Here is a 10,336-nt window from a genome sequence, read left to right as displayed (position 1 = left end):
GGGAGTATGTTATGTGAGGAGGTTAGGGGTTTATTGAGGGGGTCTTTGGCTGCTTTATAAAGGGGGTGAGCTAGGAGGGCAAAGTTGGGAGTCCTTCTTTTTTTCTTTTTTTTGAGATGGAGTCTTGCTCTGTCACCCAGGCTGGAGTGCAGTGGCCGGATCCCGGCTCACTGCAAGCTCCGCCTCCCAGGTTTACGCCATTCTCCTGCCTCAGCCTCCTGAGTAGCTGGGACTACAGGCGCCCGCCACCTCGCCCGGCTAGTTTTTTTGTATTTTTTTTAGTAGAGACGGGGTTTCACCGTATTAGCCAGGATGGTCTCGATCTCCTGACCTCATGATCCGCCCGTCTCGGCCTCCCAAAGTGCTGGGATTACAGGCTTGAGCCACCGCGCCCCGCCGGGAGTCCATATTTTTAAAAAGCCTGCTAGCCCTAGGAAGAAATGGATTTAGTTTTTTGAGGAAGGTGGAGATAGGCTGTCTATTAAGGCTGCCAGTGACAGGGTCATGGCTCGAGATCTGGGCCATTCTTTGGAGGGGGTGACCCTATAGCCTTTATTAGTAAGGAAACTGAGAAGGGTGGCAGTGTAAGTCTGGGAGTTTTTTAGAGAAGGGCTACAGAGAAGGAGGTCATCTACATACTGAAGAAGGCGGCTGGGTGAAAGATCCAAGGAGGCAAGGTCTTGGGCTAGGGCTTGCCGGAAGAAATGAGGCTATCCCTGAAGCCCTGAGGGAGGACAGTCCATGTGAGTTGTCATGACTGGAGGCTGTCGGGGTCAGTCTGGGTGAAAGCAAAGAGGTTTTGGGAATGAGGGTGTAGGAGAATGGTGAAGAAGGCATCTTTTAGGTCAATTGTGGTGTAGTGGGTGGTGTTGGAGGGGATGAAAGAGAAGTGTATAGGGGTTAGGGACTACAGGTTGAATAGGGAGAACAGCATGATTGATAGCTCGGAGGTCCTGAACAAATTGGTAGGAGCCGTCAGATTTTTCAATAGGGAGGATGGGGGTGTTACATGAAGAGAGTGTTGGTCTAAGCAGACCGTGTGAGCAGAGCTTGTTTGTGATGGGTTGTAAGCCCTTTGGTGTGTTAGGGAAATAGGGTATTGGAGAGTGTTGGGAAATTTAGAGGGTCTTTTAACTGGATCTTGATGGGGTCCTGGTGAGCAGCTGTGGAAGGGGTGGTGGTGTCCCACACTACTGGGTTAATGAGGGAGGCAGGTAGCGGGTGCTGGGGAAGGGGGGCTGGACTAGCAGAGAGGAACAGGAGGGACTCTGGTTGAAGGGGACAGGAAAAGGTGATAGAAGCTTTGAATTTGGTTAAAATGTCTTGGCCCAGGATTGGGGTGGAGCAATGAGGCATAAGGAAGGAGTGTGAAAAAATAGTATTAAATAGGGAACAAGTAGAGGATTCAGTAGCATGTGGATGTGAGACCAGTTGATCAACTCCCACAACAGAGACCTGGGAAGAGTAAGTGGGTCCTAAAAATTCAGGTAAAGCCGAGGAGGTGGCCCCACTATCAATTAAAAAAGAGACTGGCTTACCTGCTATTAGCAGAGTTACCCTGGGCTCCAATGCAGTGATGGCAGATCGGGCCGGGGGCCCTGGGCTCTGTCAATCTTCAGTGGCCAAGCCAAGGAGCTGTGGGAGTGTGACTCTTCACTCTGCTTTGCCAGGGCCTTGAGGAACCAGCCTGTTAGTCTGCTTGCTGAGGACAATCAGACTTCCAGTGACCAGTTTGTTGGCAAGCTAGGCAAGGAGTTTTTGGCATCCATGGGTTAGGGCATGCTTGGGCCCAACGGCCCTGTTTGCAGCACTTAAAACAGGGCCCGGGAGGGTCACTGCTACGGGGTCTTTTGTGCCCCCAGCAGCCTGACGAGGCTGATGAATAGCTGCTGCTAGGAGCTGGTATTTGGCATGATCTCATTGGGCTTTATCTCATTTTGCTCATCTCTGTTGTTGAAGACCTTAAAGGCCAGGTTAAGGAGATCTCGTTGAGGGGTTTCAGGGCCGTCTTCTATCTTGTTGAGCTTGTGCCATATGTCAGGAGCAGACTGAGAGATGAAATGGATATTAAGAACAATAGTTCATTCCCGGGAGGTGGGGTTAACATGAGTGTATTTTTGGAGGGCCTCTGTAAGGCAGGAAAGAAATTCGGTGGGATTTTTGTCGGCCCTTTGGGAGATTTTTTTGAGTTTTTCCAAGTTACGGCCTTATAGGCAGCTTTGTAAAGGCCTCTGATAAGGCGAGTGATCATGTGATTACGAGATGTCTGGCCGGGCTCTGCGGGTTGGTACTCCCAGGAGGGTTTTTCCCAGGGAACTGCAGTAGCCCCTACGGGCTTAGTAGGGTCTTGCCAATGAAGATCATTGGCATGCGCCTGAGCTGAAGCCACTTTTTTTTTTCCAGGAGAGTAAAAGAGAGGATAATATAGAGATCATGCCAAATGAGCTCTTTGAGATAAGTGTTAGGATTGGAGGAAAAGGACCTGAGACGTTTCTTAATTTGGGAAAGGTTAGAGAGGGAGAAGGGAATGTGGACGCGAATGACTCCTTTAGCCACCTCTTACTTAGAAGTAAGGGGGCCGACTGTTGGGCATGCTGAGTCTGAGAGTGGGTATGAGGTGGAGGTGGGGAGGAATCAGAATCAGAAGCTGGGTGGTTGGAGAGAGGAAGAGAAAGAAGGCAGCAGCGGGAGTGTATGGTGGAGGACTGTGATGATTTGGGGGAGGATTATGGTGCTGTTGGGGAAAAGTCGGCAGAGTCAAAGGAGGAAGAATCATTGGGAGGAGTGGTGACGTGTGTGGGGGGTCTGAGAATGGGTCAGGTGTGGAGCAGGTGAGGAGGATTTGGAAAGTAGAGCAGGACTGACAGAGGGAGGGACAGCTACGGAGGGCAAACGAAAGCTCGAACATAAGGGATGTCTGACCACTTTGCGATGGCAGAAGTTGTCTCGGTACCCGAGAATGTTGAAATTGAAAGTGCTGTTTTCAAGACATTGGGAGCCATTGTTTAGTTTATATTGCGGCCAGGCAGTGTTCCAATAAAAGATGAGTTCTTTTTGGCTGAATTTCAGAACGGAGGCTAAGGGCGTTAAGGTTATGGAGGAGACACCCAAGCGGGGGATGTCTCTGAGGGAGTGGATTGGGGGGCTCCCACGGTGGAATGAGAAAGGGAGGGGTAGGGATGGGAGACTTGGCCAGAGACTAGAATGGTGGGAGAAGGCATCCCTTGTCCCATGGTTCAAGTCGGAGAAGTGCGATAATCCCCAGTTCAGGCATCCCCGATAGGGAGATATCAAGGGCCTCCTGGAGGCCGGGAGAAGGAGGAAACCCTTGGCCCAGCGCTGGGTCTTTTGGGAAGGAAAGAGTAGACAAGGGTTCCAGAAAAAAGGCAAAAGTCTCCTTTACTCACCCCTGAGGTGGCCCTGGTGTTCGATGTGTTCGCCAGCAATGGAAAGATCCTTGGGTCTCCAGCAGGTTCTGGAAGGGGGAGTTCAGCTGGGGGAAGGAGGGAAGGAAGGAGAAAGGGAGAAAGAGAGGCCAAACTCTACCATCATCCTGGGTTTTGGCACCAGAAATCTAAGGTCAGCCGAGAGAAAGGATGAGGAGACCCAAAGTCAGGCAAGCAAGCTTCATTGAGCTGCTTGGCTGCTCTGCCAGTTAGAGGAGGCGACTCCGCTTACAGACTATAGCAGGGTTTTATAGGGCCAGAACCAGGTCGGGGCTGGGGAGCTGAGTTGGGGGTGCAGGAGAACTGGGTCGGGGTGGGGGAGCTGAGCTGGGGGTGCTAGTGTCTTGTCCGCATCCTGGAGATGTTTTTTGCCAGCTTTGTTATGCGAGGTGAACAGACACGTTAACTGCATCCTGTAACTGTCTGGACAGTTACTGGAGGAGACGGTGAAGTGGGGGTTTGTCTTTTGCCATGGGGTAGCTGTGTGGAGAGCACAAGGGACTGTATTGTAAGGCCTGTGGGAGGGGAAGGGAATGCTCTGGTCAGGGTGATCCTAACAGAAGAGTATTATTCTAAACACCTAGCTCATAAATCACTTACAAGTATATAAAACAACCACAAAGAACCTCTCTACCAAGATTTTACTCACACATCTTACATTTCAGTGCCTTTCACCTTTCATGGACAAGTATATCAGTGATGCACACCTAATAGAAGAGAATTTCTCATATCTCTGATGCAGCAACAACTGACCATGTGTTTTCACATCAGCACTAGAAATGAAGACACAGCATGAACTGATTTGAGGATTAAAAGACATCAATATTTGCTTTTCAAAATTTAACATTTTCAATGCAAAAAAGTGTATTTTGAATGTAATGATAACTCTACAAACACTCAGTCTCATCCTCCTTTTAAACTTGAATAAGAATGAATGATCTATTTCAAGTCGAGATGTCTCTGTAGACCCAACACACAGATTCACTGTCATTTCCGAACGTGTCCGTGCTCTATTCCTCTCTTCTCCAAATCCTCCAATGTGTACTTAAATTGAATTTTGCTTATTTTTCCCATTTACTGTATTTGCAAAATATCTTTTAGTATGAACTCTGATGTTTTCTAAGCTATCATTTTTGAACAAATGTTATTCCACAGTTATGATATTTGTTGGGTTTCTCTACAAATTCTCTGGAAGTTTAAGCAACTGTTGCAAGTCTTCCAACTAGTATAAAATATAATTGTAACTTTTTTTTTTCAGAAGAAATACTCTTGTGTGCTCTGGAGACTTATATTTCATGAAAGGTCTTTCAATAGTAATTAAATTTATAACTTTGTTACGTCCAAACTGATGTAAAGTAGGATGCAAGCAGATACTAAAGGCTATGCCTATTTTTATATTTATTTTTTTCTCAAGTATGAATGCTTTCATGTACAGTCAGGTGTGAGAACTGGGTGAAGGCTTTGCCACACTTTTCACACTTGTAGGGTTTCTCTCCAGTATGAATTCTCTTATGTACAATAAGGTTTGAGGACTGGGTAAAGTTCTTTCCACATTCTTCACATTTGTAGGGTTTCTCTCCAGTATGGGTTTTCTTATGTTTGGTAATATCTGAGAACCACATAAAGACTCTGCCACATTCTTCACATTTGTAGGGTTTCTCTCCAGTATGAATTCTCTTATGTACAATAAGGTTGGATGACTGGGTAAAGTTCTTTCCACATTCGTCACATTTGTAGGGTTTCTCTCCAGTATGGGTTTTTTTATGCTTAGTGAGGTCTGATAACTGCTTAAAGATGTTGCCACATTCTTCACACGTGTAGGGTTTTTCTTCAGAATGAGTTCTCTTGTGATTAGAAAGGCTTGAGCAAGTTCTGAAGACTTTCCCACATTCTTCACACTGGTAGGGTTTCTCTCCGGTGTGAATCCTCCTGTGTTCACTGAGGTGTGAGGACTGCGTATAGGCTTTCCCACATTCTTCACATTTGTATGGTTTCTCACCAGTGTGAATTCTCTTATGTTTAGTAAGGTCTGAGAACCATTTGAAGATGCTGTCACATTCCTCACATTTGAAAGGTTTCCCTCCGATCTCATTTCTCTGATGTTTGGAAGGATGTGGGCTGTGGTTAAAACCTTTGTACCATGTTTCACATTTGGAGAGCTTCTCTCCAGCAAGAATCAGCTGTTGATTAGAAAGGCTTGAGCAAGATATAAAGACACTGCTGCACTCTTCATATTTACAGGGTTTTTCCTCAGTACCACGTTCATGTTCAGTAAGGTGGGAGTACTGGTTAAATACTTTGCCAAATTCTTCACATTTGTAATGTTCCCCTCCAGCGTAAATTCTATTTTTAGTAAGGACTGAGCAAGTTTTAAAAACTTTGTCACATTCTTGACATCTGTAAGGTTTCTCTCCAGTGTCAATGTTCTCATGTTCAGTAAAGTGTGAACACTGGATAAAGGTTTTGCCACATTCTCCACATTTTTGGAATTTTTTTCCAGTGTGAATTTTCTGATGTTCAGTTAGGAATGAGAACATTTGAAAGGATCTGCCACATTCTTGACATTTGAAAGGTTTCTCTCCAGTATTACTTATATTATGTCTATGCAAATTTGAAAAGTTATTAAAGATTTTAACATATTTATTACATTGAAAGATTTTGCTATGGGTAGTTGATGAACATTGGTTAAGTTCATTATAATCTTTTTGCGACTTACACTCATCTAAACTTTCCCAGTCTTTCCTTAAATGTAAATTATCAAGGCCACAATTTCCATAACCTCTCAGTATTGGTTTTGGGAATGCATCTTGTATGCCCTGCTCTGGCAAAAGGTCTTGGGTAACATGAGAAGACATAGCTGAAAAAAAAAAAAAAAGTTATCCCACTTACTAGACACAGATGAATATATTTTATGATTCTAATCTGTAAAATAATGCCAAATACATTAGCAAAATGGCATAAAAAATACCACAGGCCCTAATTTCTGTATAAACATATAAATGTAACAATACCTAGTGAGAAAATGCATCTGAACTCTAAAAACCACTTCAGAGTTTGCAGCACTCCAGGTGAGCACAATGCTAGGAGTCACATAAAAAGAAAAAAAGTGTGTTACATTTACCCCCCATAGCCCCTGCTCCTCCGCAGTACAGCACAATGCCTTTGAGGGTACATCCTCAACTCCTGGCTTCTCCTTCAAAAGAGAAAGAAAGTACTGGCGCAAGTATTTTTACTTTTGGCCTTCTGAAGCTTTGGCAAAGACTGATTTCTGCCCCCATGACAGAGGGCTGAGAGAAATGGTGGTACTCTGAGTGACAGGTTGGGTCTGCTGAGACCGAAAGGAAATACCTGTGGCAGCAGCAGGAAGGCTGCAGTAGCAGCACCAGGCAACAGGTGTATTGGGTGATTACAGGGCACTGTGAAGAAACCTGACAAACTCTCTTTAACTGAAAAATACACACACAATCCCACACAAGACACATCTGCAGAACAGGCTTAAGAGGCCTCTAGAATCCGGCCCAATTTGTTTTAGACTACCCCAGGAGAAAGCCACATTATAAAGGTTGTGGCAGGAGGCTTTTTGTTAATGCCTGAATCTCAATCAAAGATTATATGTACAAAGTATTAGGGCACATGGAGCAATCAAAGAAATAAAAAAAAGTTCAGAAATCAACCCTAAAACAATGGAGATGTACAAATTAACTGAAAAAATAAAATTACCATTTGAATAATGCTCAATGAGTAAAAATGGGAAAACAGCAAACTAAGTAAAATTAGGAAAATGAGGATATCAATAAAAGATATAAAGGATGAAAAACAGACTGAGAAACAGGTATGAAAGGAAATAATTACTGAGAAATTCTCAAAAGTAAGAAAAAAATTAAAAAAGAAGCTCAACACATCAACTAGTATAAACAAAAGGGACATAAGACACATTATAACCACAGTTTCCAAAGTCAAAGGAGAAAATAACCCTGAAAGCAGCAAGTGAAAAGCAAGGTGTATGCTCTTAGGAGATTACCAGTGAATTTGTCCACAGAAACCTTGAGGCCAGGCTGGGCACAGTGGTTCACACTTGTAATCTCAGCACTTTGGGAGGCTGAGGCGGGCAGATCGCTTGAGCCCAGGAGTTCGAGACAAGCCTGAGTAGCATGGTGAAATCCCATCTCTACAAAAAATACAAAAAAGTTAGCTGTGTATGCTATTGCGCTTCCCAGCTACTCAGAAGGCTGGGGTGGGAGAATCACCTGAGCCTGGAAAGTTGAGGCCGCAGTGAGCCATGATCACACCACTGCACTCCAATTTGAGTGACAGAGTAAATCCCTGTCTCAAAAAAAGTACAAGCTGAAGCAAGAAGGGAACTGGATGAGATAGTCTAACTGCTGAACACAAAACTTCCAAGCAAGAATAATATAACCAGTGTCCTAGAAAATAATAAAAAATAAAGACTCTATAACATAACCAAGGGCTACACTACCACTACACACGTCCAACAAGAAACGGTAAAAGGAGTCCTTTCCATTGAAAATAATGCAATGCTAGAAAATAATATATAATCATATCAAAATAAATATACAGAAAAGATATGCATACACAGAAAAATAAAATTCTGTGGTACTATAATGATGGTGCAGAAATCACTTTTAATTATTATCTAAAATTTGAAAGATGAAAGTAGAAAAATAATCATAAATATCTGTTAATGGATATATAACATTAAATGATTTAGTGACATCAGTAACAAAGTTGAGGGCAGATTTAATAAGAAAGAAGTTTTGTATACAACTAAGGTTAAGTATTTACCAGTGTAAAATATCTTGCTGTAACTTTAAGATGTTTTATATACTTTCCATGGTAGCTACAAAGAAAATGTCTATAAGACACACAAAAGAAAATTTAAAAAGGAGTCAAAGCTTATTACACAAAGTAGAAGACACAAAAAAGAAAGGGAGAAAGAAAAAGCTACAAGAATCAAGTAAAAAACTTACAATGGCTAAAGTACATCTTTTCATTCCAGTAAAATGTTTATTTAGGAACTAAACTACTCAATCAAAAGGCATATGCTAAATAATTTAAAACCAAACCAAGATCAAATTATAGCTGACCTACAAGAAATTCACCTGAGACCTAATGACAAAAAGAGACTGAAAGTGGCAAGATGGAAATAGACATTTTATGCAAATGTTAATGAAATGAGAGAAGAGGTTACAATTATATTATGCAAAATACATCTTAAGTCAAAAAATGTCATACTTTATAAAACATACTTTAAGTCAGAGCTCACAAAAAACAAGAACATAAAACAATAATAGAAGGGAGAATGAACTGGGAACCTATGACAAATGTGAGTGCATATTTGTATATATATTTGGGTATTGAAGTAACTTCCTATTATATTGCTATTTCTTGCTTCAATTTTGCAAGTTCTTTATAAACAAATAATTATAGCATTGAAGCAAGAAACAGACAGCAATATAATAGTGGCATACTTCTAGAACCCACTTTCAGTAATGAATAATAAAGCAAGACTTAATAATTGTAGAGAGGACCTGAAAGCACTACAAAACAATTCCACCTCACAGACATAGATACAACACTCCACACAACACAGCAGGAGACACACTCTTCCCAAGAGCTCAGAAAACATTCTCCAGGACAGGCCACCTGTTAAACAAACAAGTAAGTCTTACCAAATTTCAAAAAACTGAAGTCTTCTGCATTACTATATATGACCAAAATGAAATGAAACTGGAAATAACAAAGAAAAACAAAAAAATTCACAAATATATGGAAATTAAACAACACATTTGAGCATGCTCTTGTTCAAGGGTTGAAATACTCAATATTGCAAAGATGTTCACGCTGTCCAATGCAATCTACAAACTCCATGCAATCTCTTTCAAATTTCAAATCCTCTTTTTGCAGAAATAAAAGCAACAACCTAAAAATCCTAAGACATCTCAAGGGACTGTAAAGCACCCAACAATTTTCAAACAGAGGAACAATGTTGGAGGTATCACACTGTCTGACTTCAAAACACATTATGAGGCAACCATAATTAAAACAGTTTGGTATTGGTATAAAGGCAGACAAATAGTACAATAAAACAGAATGTAGCACAGATTTAAAAATAAAACACAGAAAAATAAAACTGTAAAACAAATAGCTAAAATATGGGATTTATTGAACACCATGATCTAAACCAATATATTCATGAAAGAAGTCTTACAAAAAATACATAGCAGAAAAGCAGTAGAGGCATTATTTGAAGAAAAAAAGGCTGTTAACTTTCCAAATTTCAGTATGATAAAAATGTTACTAACCAAGAACACCTGATCTAGAATAATTTCACTTCAAAAGAACAAGGGAAAAATAAAGACTTTCCAAAATAAATAAATAGATGAGGGTGTTCACTGCCACTAGTATAGTTCTATAAGAAATGCTACAGGCTGGGTAGGCATGGTGGCTCATGCCCATAATACCAGCTTTGGGTGGGCCAAGGTAGGAGGATTGCCTGAGATCAGGAGTTAGGAATTAGCCTGGTCAACATAGCAAGACCCAATCTCTACAAAATACAGAAAAAATACTGAAAAGACTTCATTGTGTTAAAAAAGACAATGATGCTAGACAGCATTATAAAACCATATGAAAATATAAAACTCTGTTAAAGGTATATAAGCAGATATATAATATAATACTTTACTATCATAATGATGGTGTAAAAAACTCAAAATTCAGGCCGGGCGCGGTGGCTCAAGCCTGTAATCCCAGCACTTTGGGAGGCCGAGACGGGCGGATCACAAGGTCAGGAGATCGAGACCATCCTGGCTAACACAGTGAAACCCCGTCTCTACTAAAAATACAAAAACTAGCCGGGCGAAGTGGCGGGC

General features: G+C 41.8%; 1 protein-coding gene across 6 annotated transcripts in view; it reads right to left on the bottom strand.

The window, feature by feature from the left end:
- Positions 1-3,613: 3,613 nt before the first annotated feature.
- Positions 3,614-10,336, bottom strand: part of ZNF195 (zinc finger protein 195) — a 23,414-nt gene continuing 16,691 nt past the window's right edge. For 4 of the 6 annotated variants that reach the window (XM_017887280.1, XM_017887289.1, XM_017887305.1 and 1 more), the window contains 2 exons: positions 7,468-7,614; positions 4,072-6,303 (listed from right to left, as the gene is read on the bottom strand). In XM_017887280.1, the coding sequence (XP_017742769.1) occupies positions 4,856-6,303; positions 7,468-7,614 (1,595 nt within the window). In that variant the 3' untranslated portion in view covers positions 4,072-4,855. Of the gene's footprint in view, positions 6,304-7,467; positions 7,615-10,336 lie in introns of all 6 variants that reach the window. The other 2 variants (XM_017887300.1, XM_017887294.1) reach the window with 2 other exon arrangements.

Source organism: Rhinopithecus bieti, unplaced genomic scaffold (genome assembly GCF_001698545.2).
Source record: "Rhinopithecus bieti isolate Rb0 unplaced genomic scaffold, ASM169854v2 scaffold_1014, whole genome shotgun sequence".
In the NCBI taxonomy this organism is placed as follows: Eukaryota; Metazoa; Chordata; class Mammalia; order Primates; family Cercopithecidae; genus Rhinopithecus; species Rhinopithecus bieti.
The sequence above is the reverse complement of the archived record's forward strand: the minus strand, read 5'-3'. Positions and strand labels throughout refer to the sequence as shown.